This window comes from Onychomys torridus, chromosome 1 (assembly GCF_903995425.1).
Source record: "Onychomys torridus chromosome 1, mOncTor1.1, whole genome shotgun sequence".
Lineage (NCBI taxonomy): Eukaryota > Metazoa > Chordata > Mammalia > Rodentia > Cricetidae > Onychomys > Onychomys torridus.
The window spans coordinates 105,489,420-105,509,347 of record NC_050443.1 but is presented as its reverse complement, the minus strand read 5'-3'; the positions used below and the strand labels follow the sequence as shown (position 1 = coordinate 105,509,347).

Sequence of the window (19,928 nt, the reverse complement as noted above, 5' to 3'; positions counted from 1 at the left end):
CTGAAGCTCTAGAAGTGCGGCCATTTACCCCGGGCCAAAGTGAGTCCTGTGGGAAGTCAGACGGCCTGGAGACCACCTCCACACCGGCCATTATTTTCTCCTTGTGGTTGGACCTGCTGAGAACTTGATTTCATCTAAGGGAGTTGGGATGACTCCAAGGAAGTCCTCATACCAGGCTGGCTTCTACTGTCTGTCTACTAAGTCTGGTCATGGGCCCCTAAGGGGCTTCCTGTGACCAACACTAGCCATAGCCCATCTCTGCCCGTCTGTTATGGACTCTTGCTGAAGACACAAAGGCTTATCCCTGACCTTTCTCTTTTTAATTTAAAAACTTTTTTTTGGGGGGGGGGTTCAAGACAGGGTTTCTCTGTGTAGCTTTGTACCTTTCCTGGAACTCACTTGGTAACCCAGGCTGGCCTCGAACTCACAGAGATCCGCCTGGCTCTGCCAACCAAGTGCTGGGATTAAAGGTGTGTGCCACCACCGCCTGGCCTTTAAAAACATTTTTGATGTGTGTGGGGTTTTTATTTGCATGTGTCTGAGCATCCATGTGCATGCAGTGCCTGCCAATGGAGTTACAGATGGCTGTTAGCTGCCATGTGGGTGCTGGGAATTGAACCCAAGTCTTCTGGAAGAGCAGCCAGGGCTCTTAACCCCTGAGACATTTCTCTAGCCGTCTCTTGGACATTATTGTACCTCTAGCCCACATCCCAGAGTAAGCTTTCTCCCTTTCTGTTCCTGGAATGTGGGCTGGGGAGGACTTGCCTTTTCATGTCCCTGGAAGAAATAGACTAGTCTCTGTCCTGGAAGAGTCTTCAGTTGGGCAAGGACTCCAATGGGAAGGGGACCAGAGCAGTACTGATTTAAAGGTCATGCCTGCCACAGTGGAGTGGATGGCATTTGGAGTAAGTAACTCCAGGGTCTAGGGGTCTCAGGAACAGGGAATTCTTTGTATAGATGTCAGAAGTGGGGTGGGATAGAGGAGGCAAACAGTTGGGCATTGATTTAGAGTAGCAGGTCTCAACATGTGGGTCATGACTTCTTTGGGGGTGGAACAACCTAAGACCATTGAAAAACACAGATACTTACATCACGATTCATAACAGCAAAATTACAGTTAGGAAATAGCAGTGAACATAACTTTATGTTTGGAGGTCACTGCAACATGAGGAACTGTGTTAAAGGGTCCCAGCATTAGGAGGGTTGAGAACCCCTGCTCCAGAGCATAAGGGAGGGATGGAGGTGCAGCCAGAGCCGAGGCCTTCAAAGTCTAAGGAAGGTTAGTCTTGTGGGGGACTGAGTCACACGTCCCCTCGCACTCCTTAAACATGGATTTTCAGGGCTGGAGCTTGGGGAGTTGGGTTTCAGTAGCTGTAGCCTGGGCCCTGATAAACGCCTCAGAGGAAGGCTAAGTGCAAAGGGAGGCCTGGTTAAGGTTGGAAGAAGAGATCAGGAGGCAGTGACCCTGAGAAGAGCCGGCGGTGCATCAGCAAAAGCCTGAGGTGAGTTCTGGGAGAAGTCTCCATCAAATGCTGAGGCCGCTTTAACTCCAGCTTGCCTGCAGTTGGCCAAGGGAGAGTTCTGACTAGCAAAGAAATCTTATTGGCCATTTAAGACACACCCTGCACCCATGTGACAGACTGATGGCTGATTTTCACTGCCCTAAGGTGGCAGTACTTCTCCAGTCTGACTTAAGGAAGCGGTATGCTCTGGTATGCTCTACTTTGTACAGTTAGGGGTTACCACCCCACATGGAGGTTTGAGTACCCCCAACCCATGCGGACTTGCCTCTAATGAATTGGTGTGCATTTATTTAAGGAGCCCATGGCGGGCCATGACTTGGGAGGATCATGCTGGAAGAGAGCTGGTGATCAGCTGGCGCACAGCTCAGGTGGCTGTGTCTCTATGATGCAATACTTTGCGTTTCTCCCACCTTAACTACTCCAGTCAGGGTGGCTTTCTTGGTGGCCCAATGTCATCTCCTGGGGCGACCCGTGCTTCGGCGAGCGTCCCCATCACTGCCAGCTCCACGCCCGAGGTCACAGCAGCCCACATTTCTGTCTCCAGTCCACCTTGGTTCAGTCACTGCGACCCCACTGAAACCAGGCGGGGTCAGAAAGCAGAAAGCACTGGGAGTCTTCGCGAAGGCAAGCCGGGGGCAGAAAGGGCCGAAGAGCCCCCAGAAGGCACTGCTGTTTCTAAGCCGGAGGCCACTGCCAAGACTGCCGCTTCCACACCCACCCCAACCCCGCTCAGCACCGGCCATGGCTCTAGCCCCAGGGTGACTTCCATGAGAGCGACACCGGAATAGCGGACAACACTACAACACTCCACATGTTTGGTCAAACTGTTTCCAAGGGCTCAGATAGTGGCCAGAGCAGGTTACAATGAAAAATCATCATGCTGAGGTGTCGTGGTTTGTGTGTTCGCAGAGTAGGGGTGGATAAAATTAAAAATTCGCACGCCTTTGGCCAGTACAACAAGGAAACCTCGCTCTGCGAGGTAATGGACTACATCTCCCAGGATGCAACCCAGAAGCTGTTATCTGAATGGCCAATGACCGCCAAGGGCGTGGCCAACCCTTAACCAAAGGCTTCTCCAGTGTGAGCTGGGTTGGGTCGCTCCATGAAACAGGTCTCTGCAGATATGCTCGCCTTTGTTCACTGGGGCCCACAGTTGCTGGGTGGGCTGAAGCGGGTTCTCAGATGTGCCCAGTTCCCAACCCCAGATCCACACCAACCCAGGTACGGCACCTAGACTTGTGTTTAGACCAAGTGGACTGGGTACTCTGCAGCCTAGGGTTGGGTATTTATTCATAACAATTAGCAGCCCATACACAACACCTCTGGAGTAGAGGCTGTTGAGTCCAAAAGATCCTGTAGCTATCTGCAGGGCCATCTCCCGGCTCCACTGGGTCCTGTCTTCACTGTTGAGTCTGTTCAGGCAGGTACTGCAGGGAGTATCTGAGCAGAGGCTAGCCACAGGACAGTAGGCAAAGCTCTCTACCTGGAATGACGGAAGTGCTAGATTGTCCCTTCCCTCCTGGCAGGCAAGCTGCACCTCCACAATTCAGACCACCAAGATGAAGGCAGGGCTAGGACCAGGTGCTCAAGGGAGCAGCAGGATGTGCGAAGAGGGCTGAAGAGGCCTTGGGAAGAGAGTCTGGCTAAGAGAAATGGATGACCTTGAATCAGCACTGAGGAGGCAATGTCTGCAGAGCTTCCCGGAATAGGGCAGACACCCGAGGCTGCACCTTCTTCAGCACAAAAGCTACCAGGGTACAGGAAACTCCACAGGAGGGCTAAAGCCCTGCCCAGGCCTGGAGCCAAGCAGGTGAAGAAAGGCTCCCTGGGCCCAGGACCCTGTGCCAAGCAAAGGGTCCTTGGTCATCACTGAGGTCGTGTAGGCAGGTGATAAGCCCTTTCCTGGTGGAGGAATTCCCCTTTAGGGGTAAGGATGGATCTGTCTCCCCAGTAGAAACAGAGTCAGGCCAGCTCCTAAGGCTCCAGTTAGATGTTGTGAACCTAGGGAGCGCCCCAGGCTGCAGACCTGACATTCAGAAAAGATGGTGCTCAGCTTGGTTAATCCCACCTCTCCTGCACCAGTAGCCCCAAACCACCTAGGTACATAGGGCTGGGTTCATGGAGTCTGGAAAGGAGGCTGGGGCCACTGCCCCTGGGGGAGTGGGGAGCTGGGGGCACAGCCCCTAGGGTCTATGGGTGTTTCAGAGTCCCCTGAGTTTCAAGTTCAGCTGATGTACACACGGTGGAAGTCATGGGCACCAAAGGCCGCGTTGCACTTGGGGCACTTCCGCTGGCGGGCCTCATAACGGCCACGCACACACTCAAAGCAGAACACATGGAAGCACTTGGTGAGCACCGCATCCTTCTTGCGAGTGTTACAGCAGGGGCAGGTCAGCCGCGCCTGGACCAGACAGACAGACAGACACCATGTTTAGAGCATCCCTGACAGTGCCCACACTCCAAGCTAACACCGGGAATTCCAGGCTAGGCCTACCCAATGGCAGATGCTTCTGATTCTGACCATAACTTCTGAAAGTGGGAACCCACACAGCATGAATGAGGAGACAGGCTCAGAAACCAAGTTTTCAGTCAGAAAGGAGCTAAGAATGGTGCTCACAACTGCGGTCCCCAGGACTTGGAGGCTGGAGTTAGTGCTGCAGTTTCAAGGTCAGCCTGGGCCACACAATAAGACCTCCTTCAAACACAAGACAAAACCAACCAACCAAAAATAAAAAATCAAACCCAAACAGAAAATAAACAAAACGACAAAGCAGCAGAGCAGCTGGGTCTCCTAAGGACAGGGATCCAGCCTGAACTCTTCATCTCCTGCCTTGTTTGCTTTTTTGGGCAAAAGCTCCAATGGGTCCCCCTCTTCTCTTTGCACCTGCTAAGTCACTGCTGAACATGTTAGTCGTGAGAAACATGCTACCTCTACACTCAATTAGACCTACCCCGTGTGTCCCCAGATCCTGCTGGGACCTTCTCTTAGCCTAACGCCTACCCCCCAACTGCTATCAGGAGGCCCTTCCTTCAGCTCCAGTCAGCCACTACCTTGTGTCAGCCCTGCATGGCGTGTGTCTGACCTATCAGGAGTCCTGGCCAGCTAGCCCAACTTCCTCAGATCAGTGTTATCTCACTCTCTCAGGACTCTGCCATGAGCACTGGAAAGCCTTTTCAAGCTGTCCATGTCTGCCTTTTCCTCCTGAAGGCCCAACTGCCACAACGGGATTCCTCTCTTCCTGACTGGTGATCTGACCACCCTGTTCCACCCAAGTCCACCCAGTCCCAGGAGCACTGCGCAGGCTCAGGTCGTTCTCCTCCTCATCTACTTCCCGTCTCCATTTTCTTCCAACCCTTGGGGGTCACTTCCGCCTGCCACTGAAATATTGAGGTTCCTAAGGGGAGAGGAATACCCCTGCTCTTCTCTAGCCCAGCCTTTGGAGGTGTTAAATGCTTTCCCAGCCTCCCAAATGAGCTCAGAGGCAGCGTGTTCTCATCACCCTTGAAACCATTCCTCAACCTGCTCCTAATCCACTCCTGAGTGTTGTCGACCTAGTTTTCCATCCAGAACCGAGCCTCCCTGGTGTCCCTCTTCCTTCACTCTGGCCATCCCTGAGTCCAGCAGTCCCACCTCCTAAGCACCGCCTTAGCCCATCTGCCCTGTCTGCTGCCTTCACTCAGCTAAGTGTTCATTTCTGACTCAGTGAGCGCACTGCTCTAACGACTCCCCTGACAGTCCCCACCCTCCCACCCACCACAGCTGCTGTTAGCCCCACATCTGACCTTTGCTGGAGCTGAGGATACAGCTTAGTGGAGAAGCATGCGCTCAGCCTCGAGAAGGCCAAGCTTGGAGAAGGTGTAATCCCCGGCGTCACATGCCCCTCCACCTCCCCAAACCTGACAAGTAAAAACCTCTTCTCTGCTTACAGGCTACAAAGCCTGCCCTACACCCTTCGGACTTTGCTGATACTCACCCATCTCTCCTCCAGCCACATGGCTCTTCTTGGGGCCTTTCCCTTCTCATCCCCATTCCTCAAGCTTTGGGTGACAATTCCTTCTAGGAAGCCTGTTGCTACACAACCCCTTCCCCACTCCAGGGCTACTTACTCTGGAGACTTCCCTTGGGTTCTGACCTGTCTCTGACCTCTGCCATCACATTACTTATCACTGAGATGGTAGCATTACTACAAATTCACTGCTGGGGACAGGGTGCAATCCCTCCCCTGCCCCATGGCATATATACAACCAATGCTTGGCCAGTCTGACATCACAATCAGGGTTTCTGCTATCCTACCTGATTTTGGAGCCCCAGAGACTAGCCAACTCTCACCAGCCGTCACCACATCCCACCTTGTACTCCTTGATCTCCTCCTGCAGGATCTCATCAGCATCTGCGTAAACCTCCACCTTCCTCTGTTTTTCCAGTTTCCGTCGTAGCCGGGAAATGTCCTCCTGGAGCAGCAGAAGCCAGGCTAAGACACCGCGTGCCTGCATGCCTCCCGCACTGTAACCATGGGCCCTCCCCAGGCACACACCTGAGCCCTCTTGAGATTGAAGCTCTCTTTCTCCCGGGCAGCCCGGCTCTCTGCCAGGCATGGCTGGATCTCTCGAAGCCGAGTCTGCACATGCTCCAACTGCACCTTCAGGTCCTCAGCCAACTGGGCTGCTTCTACAGCCTGAGGTGGGTGGGAACAGGAAGGAGAGGACTGTATGCCCAAGCCTGGGGGCCACAGTCCACGGATGACCCTGCCTTGTGGTCCTCAGCCTCACTTCTTCCTAATCTTTTCAGCATAGCATCTTACTGCGGGAGAGTGCTCCCTCTGGTCTTTGACCTCCTCCAGGCTCGTGTCTCTGTTGCTCAACAGCTCTGACATACTCACTCTCCCTTGGGACTCAGCTCTGAAGTCATGTCCCCAAGGAGCACATTATTCTTTCACACAGTCTTAGTTTCCTTCCTCAAATGTCTGAAACAAGTGTAGTGGCATGTAGCTGTTACTCCAGCAGTTTGGAGGTTGAGGCAGGAGGGTCACTGAGAGCTCAAGGCCGGCCTGGAATACATTAAGAACTTGTTTTAAAAAGAAAAAGAGCCTGGTGTGGTGGCGCACACCTTTAATCCCAGCACTTGGGAGGCAGAGGCACGTGGAGCTCTGTGAGTTTGAGGCCAACCTGGTCTACAGAGTGAGCTCGACAAGAGCCAGGACTAACTGCATAGAGAGATCATGTCTCAAGAACAAATGAACAAACACACAAAAACAAAGACAGACAAAGGGAAATGTGAGGGATGGGCAGCATTACTTATTTGTGGGATTACTGGTGGGGAGGCAGGGCTCAGCCAGTGTTGGTCAGCATAAAGCAACCTGACATGTAACAGGGACATAAAAATCCTGTTTTACACAAATGAATTCACCAGAAGACAATACCCTACTAGTTATGAAATCAATATCAATCTTGTCTTTTTTAATTCTCTATTTTATGTGCATTGGTGTTTTGCCTGCATTCATATCTGTGTAAGGGTGGTGGACCCCCTCAGACAGGTGTGAGATGCCATATTGGTGCTGGGTATTGACAATTGAACCCAGAGCCTCTGGAAGAGCAGCCATCTTAACTCTGAGCCGTCTCTCCAGTTAATCCTCTATCTCTATCCACCTGCCAAACAAGGTCTCTAAATATCACTGCCCAAGCTGGCCCCAGACTTGCTTGTAGCTGAGGATGACATGACTTCTTCGTCCTCCTGATGACCTTTCCAGTGCTGAGTTTATAGGCCAGGTTAGACGGTACTAGAAACTGAACCCAGAGTCTGACATCTGCTATGAAAGCAGTCTACTCACTGAGCTACATCATCGCCCACTTTTCTTATGTTTAATATAAAGCCTGTGCTCTCAGCATCTGGGTTGGAGATGGCTCAGTGGTTAGGAAGACTTGCAGTTCTAGCGGAGGATCTGGGTTCAGTTCCCAGCACCCACATGGTGGCTCACAGCCACCTATAACTCCAGTTCAAAGGTATCTGACGCCGTCTTTTGGCCTCTTAAGGGCACCAGGCAAGCGTGTGGTACAAAGACATATAAGCAGGCAAAAACATCCATGTACATAAATTAAAATCAGGATATCTAAAAAAGTGGTCATGGTGGTGCGCGTCTTTGACCTTAGTACTCGGGAGGCTGATCTCTATGAGTCTGAGGCCAAAGGCCACAGGCCAGCTTGATCTACATAATACTTGCAGGACAGTAGCAGCTAAATAGAGAGACCGTGTCACTAGACAAATAAACACACACAAAAGGAGTTCAAACCTATCATGATCTCCATAGGGAGAAAATAAAAGCAAGCAACCTCTTAAGAAAACAATACAGGGCTGAAGGGATGCCTTAGCTGGGAGTGCTCGGAAGTACGAGGACCCAAGTTCGATTCCCAGAACCCACATTAAAAAAAGAAAAAAGAAAGAAAGAAAACGACTACATAGCAGCAACCACCACATCTATTTGAAGTTACCCAATGACTTCTGTTTTTGTTTTTTCTTTTTTGGTTTTTCGAGACAGGGTTTCTCTGTAGCTTTGAGCCTGTCCTGGACTAGCTCTGTAGCCCAGGCTGGCCTCAAACTCACAGAGATCCACCAGCCTCTGCCTCCTGAGTGCTGGGATTAAAGGCGTGTGCCACCACCGCCCGGCTGAAGTTACCCAATGACTTTTAATTATTATTTATTTATTTGATTTTTCCAGACAGAGTTTCTGTAACAGCCCTGGCTGCCCTGGAACTCACTTTTGTAGACCAGGCCTCAACCTCAAATTTTTTTTAAAAATGACTTTATTGGCTGTATGTGTGTGGGTATAATTGGCATGCCACACCCACGGAAGCCAGAGGGCAACTTCTAAGAGTTAGTTCTCTCCTTCTTCCAAACAGATCCCAGGGATCGAACTTGGGTCATCAGGGTTAGAGGCAAGTGCCTCTACTCAACTGAGCCATTTGCATGCCCGAATGAGTGGTTCTAGCCCAGTCCTCAGGAACTTGACATGGGTCTCAATCCCAGCTGTATTTGTTCCTGAACAAGTCAACTGACATTCCCTAAGCTTCAGATCCCTCAGTTATGGAACAGGGTGTGCTAAAGAGACTCACTGCTTAAGAGCACTGGCTGCTCTTGCAAAGGACCCGAGTTCAGTTCCCAGCACCCACATGGCGGCTCACACTTGTCCATAACCAGCTCTAGCAGATCCAGCACCATCTTCTGGTCTCTTGAACACACATACACACATACACATAAATTAAAAACAAAAAGCTCCCACAAACAAAACCATCCTGGTAGGATTACTGAAGCTGGGGAGCTGGCTTAGTGGGTGAAGGGCAGGTGAGGCAAACATGAGGACCTGTACTCAATCCCAGATGATCCATGTCAAAACCCAGGATTGGCAGTGCATGTCTGTAACCCAGTGGAGATAGGCAAAGCCCAGGGATTCACTCACTAGCCAGCCTGCCTAGCTAGAATGGAAAGTTCAGTGAGAGACCCTGCCTCAAAACTAAGGCAACTAAGAATAACATCTTGAAAACAACCCCTGTCCTTCAACCCTACCCTCAAGGGAGAGGGGGGGGGGGGAGAGAGAGAGAGAGAGAGAGAGAGAAAGAGAGCGCGAGCGAGCACACACACACACACACACACACACACACACACACACACACACAAATAAAATGGGATTAATTGTGCCAAGTACTGAGTACAAGGCCTGATAAACAGTAAACATATACTTGTGAGCTATCCAGGAAACAGAGCCAAGCTTCACCCTGGATCACCTGGGTCAGGATTGCCAAGCAGAGCTAGCGGGAAATACATGAACCAATCATACAAGTTGCCATGCCCAAAGGCCAGCCTTACCTTCCTCTTATTGAGCTCCAGGGCCTGGCTTCGCAGTGTCAACTCCTTCTCTACACCCCCAAGGCTGCCCTGCAGAGCCCGCTCCTTTTCCTCAAGCTTCTGCACTGTCAACAGCTGGGCATCCACCTGAGGATGGGAGGCCTCAGTACGGGGTGCAAACTGCAGCTGCATCCACAAGCATCACACCGTAGCTGCCATACCTGAGACTTGAGGCCAAGAACCTGCTCGCCCAGTTCATCCTTCTCCTCCCGGAGCAGCTTGTGAATCTGGTTGGCTTTGATGCGCTCCGACATGAGCTTAAAGTTGGCATCATCCTTTTCCCGCAACTGCTGCAGCAGACGCCCATTCTGCTCCTGCATGTCCTCAAAGGCCTGGCCCGTCACATCCATCTCGGACAGCAGCGCCTCCTCCTCCTGCATGGGAAGGGAAGTAGGAAGTGGTGGATTAACAAGGTAGTTGTTGGGGAGCTCCCGAGAAAACAGCATGTACCCAGACCATCAAAACGTCCCGCGCTAAAGGCACTAAACAGAGGGCTAAGGGAACCCCAGCATTTAGAAGCAAGGAGACCACAGGGCGTTACACCTGCTTGGTGGCACCCAATTTGCGCTGCAGGTGTTCAATCTGCTCCTCTGCCTGCCGGATCCGTCGCAGGGCATCTTCATCTGCAATCTTCTTGCTTTCTCTTCGATCTCTTTCCTCCAGTTCTCGGATGCGGCTCCGAAGCTCATCCACCTGCATCCATGGGAGGAAGCCCTCAAACACTGGTCCATACAGCAACACCACTACTAGCTTGCTTTGCATAGTGAGAGAAGAAGAAGAGAAGCTGGCCCACGGCTCTGAAATCCCTGGGCCAGACTCTGCATGCCCCTCCCGCCCTCACCTCAGCCTTGGCCTTCCGTTCAGCTGCCATGAGCTGCACCTTATCCCGCTGCTCCTTGGGTGCTGACTTGTACATGTCCAGCAGCAGCTTCATCTCCTTCTGGCTCTCCTGGGCCTTCCTAGAGAAGGGGACAGGAGGGCTCTTAGTAAGGAGAGCTGCGAGCTGCCTGACGCGGAGGGACAGCAACAGGACCTCACTTGAGCTCTGCTCGGAGACCCTTGAGCAGCTCCGACTCTTTCCTCTTGGCTTCCTCCACCTTGGCCTTTTCTCGATCAGTCCTTGAGAGAGCTGAGGCTATGGGAGGGGGCCCCAGGCTAGGCCCTTCCCGTTCCCGAAGTTCTCGCTTGGGTCTGGCCTCAGGTTCTCGGCCCCGAGGGGGCAAGCCCTGGGCCCCAGGAGTTAGGGTCTGGGCATCATCTTCAGAGGAGACCAGCTCCTCCTTCTTTACTGAAGACGCAGCAGAGGCGGTTCCAGGCACTGAAGTCATCTCCTTTCTGCTGTCAGGGGTACCTCCAGGGCCTGGCCCCCCATCTTCTTTCCCTGGGGCTAGGGCATTGAGGCCAGAGTCGTCTGGCTGGTTCAGGCTGGGAATGCAGTGGGAAGAACCACTGGCTTGGGCCCGGAGCTGTAAAGATGGAGGAAAACAAGAAGGAGGTGAGCCACTGCTCACTAAGATCGATCGAAGGCTTTTCCCAGGCAGCTCCCTCTCCTCACTTTGCCAATCTCAGCCTGTACTTCTCGAAGTTTCCGTTTATATCGCTGGGCATCCCCTTTTAGCTGGTGATTATGATTCTGGAGACTGCTAATCAGGTGGCGCATCTCACGGTTGATAGGCCCTGGGAAAAAGGCAGAAGTGGGTGCGTAGGACTGTCTTTTTCCAACTCTCCTACTCCCCAGAGGGGAGAGAAGCGGAATAGAGCCAACGCTCCCATTATACAGAGGGGAAATAAGGCCTCAGAGAGGCTGGACAGATGGCCCAGTGGTGAAGAGCACTGGCTGCTCTTGCAGAGGACTTAGGATTAGTTCCCAGCACCCACATGGCAGCTCACAACAGTCTGTAACTCCAGTTCCAGGGGATCCAGTGCCTTCTGGCCTCTATGAGCATCAGGCACACATGCCTGAGGTGCACAGACATACATGCATACTCATACAGACATATATGCAAAATACTTATACACATAAACATTAATCTTTAATTGTAAAGTTTATGTGTAAGTGTTTTACTTACATGTACGTATGTCTGTGTAGTGTAGTGTCCCCACAGGCCAGAAAAGGGTCTTGGATCACTGGGAATTGTGGGTACTGGAATCAAATCTGAGTCCTCTGGAAGAGCAGTCGGTGTTCCCCCACGCCCGCCCCCATACTCCCACCCCCTTAGAGGGTTTCTCTGTGTAGCTCTGGCTGTCCTGGAACTTGCTCTGTAGACTATGCTGACCTCGAACTCAGAGATCTGCCTGCCTCCCCAGTGCTGGGATTACAGGTGTGGGCATCATGCTCGGTTCCTGCCTCACTATTCTACTTGTTCTTCATTGGCTATCACCCTCTACTAAACTCACCCCACAGGAGCAGAGAGTCTTTGTTTATTGGCAAAACCCTAAAACCTAGAACTGAGTGTGGCTCATGGGGAGTACTCAATAAACCTTTGTGAGACAAATCTCTCAGAGAGAGGTCAGAAGAGCTCACAGTCGGGCGTCACCGGCTCAGCGACACATCCCAGCTGCTGACAGCACTGTGAGGGTACAGGTAGTGTACTGCCTGTTTTCTGTGGGGGACTGAGGCTCTGAGAAACCCTCAAGTTACTGGCTCTAGATAAGCAGCCCAAAGGTTCAGGCTTCCCTCCACCCAAGCCCACCACGTACCAGCCTGCTCGTTGGCCGCAAGGTTCTGTTCAAACTCAATGCGCAGCATCTCATACTCCTTGCGTACCTGGGCCAGGGTATCCTCCAACTGGATAACTTCTGTGCGCAGTTTCTTCTGCAGCCCCAATTCATCACTCTGTGGGTTGAGGTATTAAAAACACACAGCCTATGAAAATCCTACCCTCATACTAATGAAAAGACCCAGTTTTTGCTTATAAAGAAAAAAGCTGGGGCTGGAGAGATGGCTCAGTGGTTAAGAGCACTGGCTATACTTCCAGAGGTCCCGAGTTCAATTCCCAGCAACCACATGGTGGCTCACAACCATCTGTATTGAGATCTGGTGCCCTCTTCTGGCCTGCAAGCATGCATGTAGGCAGAGCACTGTATACATAATAAATAAATACATCTTAAAAAAAAAAAAAGCCGGGCGGTGGTGGCACATGCCTTTAATCCTAGCACTCGAGAGGCAGAGGCAGGCGGATCTCTGTGAGTTCGAGGCCACAGAGCAAGTTCTAGGACAGGCTTCAAAGCTACACAGAGAAACCCTGTCTCGGAAGCCCCCCATCCCCACCCCCCCCAAAAAAAAGAAAGAAAGAAAAGAAAAGAAATAAAGCTGCCAGATGGTGGTGGCGCATGCCTTCAATCCCAGCACTCGGGAGACAGAGGTAAGGCAGATCTCTGAGTTCAAGGCCAGCCTGGTCTACAGAGTTAGTTAGTTCCAGGACAGCCAGGGCTACACAGAGAAATTCTGTCTCAAAAAGAAAAAAGAAATAAAGCCAGCACTGGTTACTTAAGCTTAAGTCTCTCAGAAAAGCAAAAAGGACCCCAGTGAATGAATGTAAGACAGATAAATACACCAAGCATTACGGCGTATGCCTTTCATCCCAGCACTCTGGAAGCAATGGCTTGTGGATGTCTTACATGGGAGGCCAGCCTGATCTATACAGTGAGTCCCAGGCCACCCAAGGCTACACACTGACACCTTGATAAAGAGATGGCTCAGCAGTTAAGAGCACTGGCTGCTCTTCCAAAGGACCTGTTTTTGGTTTCCAATCCACACATGACAGCTCACAACCCTCTATAACTTTAATCCCAGGGATTCTGGTCTCGGCAGGCACCAGGCAAACTGTGCTGCACATACATATATGCAAGCAAAACACTTAAACAAACAAACAAACAAACAAAAAACAAAAACAAAAAAAAAACCACTGTAAAAAAGAAGGAAGCATTGGCGAGATTGCTCAGTTGTAAGAGCACTGGCTGCTCTTACAGAGGACCCAGGTTCAATTCCCAGGACCTACATGGTGGTTTACAACCATCTGTTAACTCCATCCAGTTCCAGGGGATCTGATGCCCTTTTCTGGCTTCAGAGGGCACCAGGCACACATGTAGTGCACAGCAACATGCAGGCAAACATCCATATATATAAAAACTTTAAATGATACACACACACATACATATGTAACGTGGTTGGTTGGTTTTGTTTGGTTGGTTTGTTGGTTTTTTCTATTTTTATTTTTATTTTATTTTATTTATTTTTTTTTTGGTTTTTCAAGACAGGGTTTCTCTGTGTAGCTTTGGCTGTCCTAGAACTCAATTGGTAGCCCAGGCTGGCCTCAAACTCACAGAGATCCGCCTGGCTCTGCCTCCCGAGTGCTGGGATTAAAGGTGTGCGCTACCACTGCCCGGCTATTTTTGTTTTTAAATAAGAACTGAGACATATGTGCAACCCTGATTCCACACCGTGAAATATTCGGCACTAATATTTCTTTTTGGATATCTGGCTCTATTTCTGATATTAACATGATTAAAAACTAACAGGAATAAACTGAAATTCATTCCCATTGCCATGCAGAGTTGCTGCTGTGCTCCCTGGTGGAAACTGTGGGTAGAGACTGGTCTCTGGAGGCTTTCATTCTATGTTTACTGCTTCACTTAGAGAAAATGTAAAATTTGGCTGGAGATAAGTAATTGTAAATGCCATTCCCAGAAAACATCCAAGTCCTTAACACTGTGACTTCTGGAGGGAGAGGAGCCGAAGGTGCTTAGAACAAGCTCTATCTACGTGTGGTTTTGGATCCAATGAATATGCACAAGCAGAAAACAAAGTTTCCAGGGTACACACTGCCCTAATGCAAACTGTTTTCTACCAGAACCAGATGCATGAAAAACAGAAAACAAAACCAGCTCCTTCCTGCAGCCATTAAAGCAGTTTGTGTTTAAATGGGCTTGTGTGGGCTGGAGAGGTGGCTCAGAGGTTAAGAGCACTGACTGCTCTTCCAGAGGTCCTGAGTTCAATTCCCAGCACCCACGTGGTGGCTCACACCCATCTGTAATGAGATCTGATGCCCTCTTCTGGCCTGCAGAGATGTATGCAGACAGAACACTGTATACGTAATAAATAAATAGATCTTTAAACGGGCTTGTATTTTACTGTGTTACTTCACATCTGATTACTATAGAAATAGTAAAGGCAGCGGCGGTGGTGGTGGTGTTCATGCTTTTAATCGTACATAATTGTACACTCAGGAGGCAGAGGCAAGTGGATCTCTTGTGAGTTTGTTCTCTGAGCCCAGGTCTTACAGAACATTTATGGTTATTATAATGGTACTTTAAAAAAATATTTTGTAAACAGAGTTAATGATTAAAATTGGAAGAAAAACAAAGATATACATCCCCCAGTCTCATCTCTGGCCAAGGAAGATTCTAGGACCAAAGGACTCTTAGCAGATTCATAAGGACCCATGGGAGCACATGAATGTCCCAACCCTACAGGTCTAGTCCTCACCCCAGACCCAACTCATCCCAAGACCATACCTCCATATGCTCAATGTGTCTCAAGTGGGAGTTCTTGGAGGCCAGCAGCAGCCCCCGGGCCTCATCCAGCTGGGTCTTCACTTGCAAAGACTCATTGTAGAGCAGGGAAAACTGAGCCTGTAGCATGCGGTACTCCCCTGTCTCACGTACCACCTCCTCAGGAAGGCTCCGCAGGGCCACCTGGGGAGGAAGGCATCCAAAAGGGTCCGATTAGCGCCAGATCTGCGGCTCAGTCCAGGCCTCTCAGTCTCAACACAGCCTACCTTGAGACGTTCATTGGTCCGGACAGCCCCCTGAAGCTCGGCCTGAAGCTTCTCTAGTTCTGCCATGCGGCTATTGGCCAATTCCTGATTTTCTTCCAGCTCTGCATTCAACATCTCAAACTAAGGAGTGGAAGGGGCTGTGGTAGGCAAGACCAGGACGGGCAGTGTGTCCCCCACAATCCTCCATGCATTCCTCCCAGGCTCCCCTGTGCTGAGCACTGACAGAGTCAGACCAAGGCTTTGCCTCAGGCTCTGAGGAGATGGGGAAAATCAGCCCTGCACAGGAATGTCTTTCTTGTACTTCTTCATGCTGCTCATTACCCACTTATGTTCTATTGTTACTTGTATGTTCCCCTGAATAGAAGTTCCCTAACTTCCATGGGAACTTTATTGCTCTCTCATATGAAATAGAGTTGGAGTTCATTAAGAAACTGATTTGAGGGCTGGAGAGATGGCTCAGAGGTTAAGAGCACTGACTGCTCTTCCAGAGGTCCTGAGTTCAATTCCCAGCAACCACGTGGTAGCTCACAACCATTTATAATGAGATCTCGTGCCTTTTTCTGGCGTACAGGCACACATGCAGACAGAACACTGTATACATAATAAAATAAATGTTAAGAAACTGATTTGAAGTATGGTAGTTCTGGGGTTGGGGATTTAGCTCAGTGGTAGAGCGCTTGCCTAGTAAGCGCAAGGCCCTGGGTTCGGTCCTCAGCTCCCGCCAAAAAAAAAAAAAAAAAAAGAAGTATGGTAGTTCAAAGCCTATAATCTCAGCACTTGGGAGACAAAAGGAAAAGGATCAGTCACCCTCAGCTACACAGCAAGTTCCAGGCCAGCCTGGCCTATATCATAAGACCTTGCCTCAAGACCAAAGAAGCAAAACATAAAGTCTGTGCAAACACAGACTGAAGTCCAGCGTTAAGGCGGAGGGAGGTGCTCAAGAGGACCGAGCGCGCTCAAATATGCACGTTGGCTTCTCAAACAAAGTGGGGCTCCCGTGGTCACTGGTGCGCTCCAGTCACCTAGCTCCTAGCACTTAACTCCTGAAGTTGTTCAATAACTGAGTACGTAAGTGAATGAAAGAAAGAAGTGCAGCGGGAAACAGTCTCAAATACAGACGTTTGCCTCGGGGATGCCAAGGGCTGGACTGGCCTGAAGGACTGGAGGGATGCTGCTGCTCACCTTCTGCATGCTAAGTGTGATCTGGCCTCCCTGAAAGCCCGAGGAACTCCCAGACACATAGTAGCCAGAGTTGAGCTGCAGAGAAAACAGACACAAGGGAAGTGAGGGGCAGAGCTGGAGTCCCAGGCACTGTACTTGGCTCCACCCGCTCCCGCACCTGCTCCAGGGCCTCCGCCAAGTGCTTGTTGAGCTTCTGCTCTCGCTTGCGCAGCTTCTCGATGTCCCACTGCAGGTCCTCCACCGTCGTCTCCATCTCCAGGACCTTGGTCTCTGTGGACGTCACTTTATCTTGGAGCTCAGAGTACTGGGGGCGACGGGAAGTGGCTTGGTTTCCCGAGACCCCTCAGGTGGCACACCAAACCCTGCCCTGGTTCGAGCTGCACCCAGACCCCTGACCCACCTCCAGCGAGATGCGGTGATGCTTCTCCTGCAGCTGGGTGGCCAAGTCCTGGAGTCGGCGGTTCTCTCTGCCCAGCTCCCGGGTGCGCACCCGAGCCACCTCCCCAGGGGCTTCACTGTCCCCTAGGAATGCAGAGCCCAGATTGAGAGTCAAGCCCTGGATAACCCGGGAGTTTCCATGCGGAGCGATGTACCAGATGTCTCACCAAAGCCAGCTCAGAGGAGAACCGTTTGGCTGACAACCGGAGAGAGAAGCCTGCTGTCACACAAAGCCTGGGTACCTGCCTCTCGGTCCAGAGGGATAACAGCCACCTTTGAGCTTTGTACAGTGTTCCAGAGAGCCCTCTCACTGGAGGGGTCTGACCCTACCAGAGACAACAGTTCCTCCAGTCATCTCTCTGGGGTCCCACTTCAGGAATCAAAGGCGAAATCCCCCTTTGGAACTAAGTGGTCCCAACAAGAACAAGGCTGACTGTTCACTGGGAGCTCTGTCCTCAAGGAATTACGGAGATTAGGGAAGGGACTCCTAAGGATGCAGGTGGGGACGGACTTCTCTAGGACAGTGTCTAAAGAACTAACCCCGGCTGTATACTCGCTGACAGAGTTCTTCCACCTGCCGCTGGAGGCGGTCCGAGGCCTCTACCACTCGAGACACAGCAGCCTTGGAGAATTCCATCCGTCCCTGCAGCTGCAGCTCCACCTCCTCGCTGCTGCTAGCACCCAGTGCCACCACAAAAGCCAAGGCTGGCTCACTGAGAGGGGTTCGAAACTGCATTGGCACGGGTTCTGGAAGGACAGATAACCCATAATAAAGGGAATAAAAGTGGCAGTGCCCATCAAACTGTGCCATGTTCCAGAAGGAGCTCTTTAATCTCAAGGGCTAATAATACCACCTGCAGTGTGCTCTTGTCCCATCTCCACAGGGAGAGACCTAAATTTAAATAACTCATTTTCTTTCTTTTCTTTTTTGAGACAGAACAGGATCTTATTGGCCTCATTCAAACACACAGAGATCACCTGCTTTTGAGTCCCCAGTGCTGGCCTTAAAGGCTTGTACCACCATGTCTAACAATAGTTCATTTTCTTAAGGGTCAGTAACATCACATCCTCAGAGAAGGCTCCTCTGCCTTCCCAATCTAAAGTAGAACCCAGCCTCCCAAGACATTTATTCCTTTTCAGCAGTCCCAATACTTTTTACTTACTATGGATATATAGTTTCCTTTATGGCAAGAATATATTTCTTTCTGTTTACCTTTGTTTATCCCTCTGTCTAGATAAACCCATAATTACTATTGAGTATCCCTTTTCTTCCTTTTTTTCTTTTTAATTTTTACACCTGTGATCTGTTTAAGATTGCCCAAGACTCAAGACCAGTTCAGTTTTGTTTTGTTTTTTAACAACAGAGGCTGGGCAGTGGTGGTGCAAGCCGTTAATTCTAGCACTCAGGAGGCAGGAAGATCTCTGGGTTTGAGGCTAGCCTGGTCTATAGGTGGAGTGCCAGGACAGCCAGGGTGACATAGACCCTGCTTCAAAAGACCATAACTGAATAAATAATAAATTAGAAAAAATAGAGATCCACTTGCTTCTACTTCTTGAGAAAGGATTATGAAGATCCAGTTAGATCTAAAACTTTGTTCTTATTCACCATTTCATTTTTTAAATTGTTTTTGAGACAGAGTCTCACCATGTAGCTAAGTAGCCATGGCTGGCCTGGAACTCTAGGAGAGAACCACCAGTTTCTGCCTCCCGTGAGCTGGGATTAAAGGTGTGCACCACCACAGCTGGCATGAAACCAACTTTAAACAGCTATGGGTGGGGTGGGCATTTCAGCAGATCAACATCAAAGCCACCTCCTTCTCCAGACTTTTCTCAGAAATTAAGGTCCCCAGGGCTCTGGTCCTACCCCTTAGATCTGATGTCCCTGGGTCTGTTCGAGGGATAACATCACGGGTTAGCCCCTCCTGGAACCCAGGTGCCTCTGTTCCCGAAGACAGCTCTCTCTGTCGCTCGTGGCATCGGAGAAGGGCTTCTACGGTTTCATCCAGCTGAAAGAAGAGAGAACGAAAGAGGTTATGAATGCCTCAGTGCCTTTTCCAGCAGGGCAGTCTTCGGGCATCCACCTGGGCCCAGTAGCGGTTGACAATGAGGAGCGTGGCGTCATCAGTGGCCTGCCTCTTTTCCAGTTTCTCAATCCTCTCTCGGAGCTCATCCTCACAAGCTTGCCGCTGCTCCAGCCGCTCCGCCAGCTTCTTGTTCTTGAACTGCAGTACCTTGGAATCCATCTCCTCCTACCCGGGGGAAGAGACAGCAGAGGCGTGTCAGTCAGGGTCTTGAGCCATCACAGAGACAAGGGAGGGCGACTAGATTAAAGGGGAGCAGTATACTAAGGCTAGCTACCAGCGAAATCCACAAAGACTCAGACATATACAGAGAGCTTCACATTCTGTTTCTACCACTGTCTTTTTCTGACAGGTTTTTAACAAATCGCACGACTTATGGGAACATATTTAATGTATGAGTAGGAGAGAACGACTCTACAAAGTTGTTTTCTGATCACACGCGTGCCATGCCCCCCCCCCCCCCCCGTTGTGTGTATATACACACACGTGCACACTCAAGATTCTGAACTCTTTGGGCTGAGGCCAAACATGACTTCAGCAAAAGCCCACCAACCGTGGAAGAGATGCCCCCAAGTCGAATGGGCTCGATTAGAGTGGTCGTGGTCTTCTCCTCGCGGTTCAGCTTCTTCTCGGGGGGTCCTGAGCCCCCGTCGCCGGCGGCGCGCTTGTTGCTGAGGCCAGACATAGCGGCGGTGGCGGCGGGGCGGCTCCGGGCTCTCCGGGCCGTCAGCGGGCGGAGGCGGCACTTCCGTCACCTGCGGAAAGCAGAGGGCAGGGCTGTGGACGCGTCCGGGGCTGCGGACCCCGAGCGTGCCGCGGGGCTCACCAGCCGGACCCCGCCCCCGCTGGCCAGGGTCCGCACCCACGGTAGGGTCAGCCGAGCGCCACCATCTTGGACTTCACCGGACGTCACCGGCCGCCAGACGCACGGCGCAGGCGTCAGAGCAGCTCCGGATGTGGCGAAACTTATTTCCTGTTTCCATTGGTGGCTCTTGGTTCCGCCTCTTGAGTCTTTTAGTATTTTTCG

General features: G+C 51.0%; 1 protein-coding gene across 2 annotated transcripts; it reads right to left on the bottom strand.

Moving 5' to 3' along the window:
* Positions 1–2,777: 2,777 nt before the first annotated feature.
* Positions 2,778–19,881, bottom strand: Rnf40 (ring finger protein 40). 2 transcript variants are annotated; one of them, XM_036193905.1, is made up of 20 exons: positions 19,768–19,881; positions 19,455–19,656; positions 18,902–19,069; positions 18,685–18,826; positions 17,361–17,567; positions 16,783–16,904; positions 16,540–16,686; positions 16,383–16,457; positions 15,201–15,320; positions 14,938–15,117; positions 12,121–12,256; positions 10,976–11,097; positions 10,459–10,886; positions 10,262–10,379; positions 9,964–10,113; positions 9,582–9,794; positions 9,382–9,507; positions 6,059–6,199; positions 5,874–5,975; positions 2,778–3,924 (listed from the first exon to the last, which is right to left on the bottom strand). In XM_036193905.1, exons 2-20 carry the CDS (start codon positions 19,584–19,586, stop codon positions 3,748–3,750), a joined length of 3,006 nt encoding a protein of 1,001 aa, XP_036049798.1. In that variant the 5' UTR covers positions 19,587–19,656; positions 19,768–19,881; the 3' UTR covers positions 2,778–3,747. The 2 variants fall into 2 exon arrangements, with proteins under 2 accessions (XP_036049798.1, XP_036049791.1); XM_036193898.1 differs by having other exon boundaries at positions 2,781–3,924; positions 19,764–19,825.
* Positions 19,882–19,928: the final 47 nt, after the last annotated feature.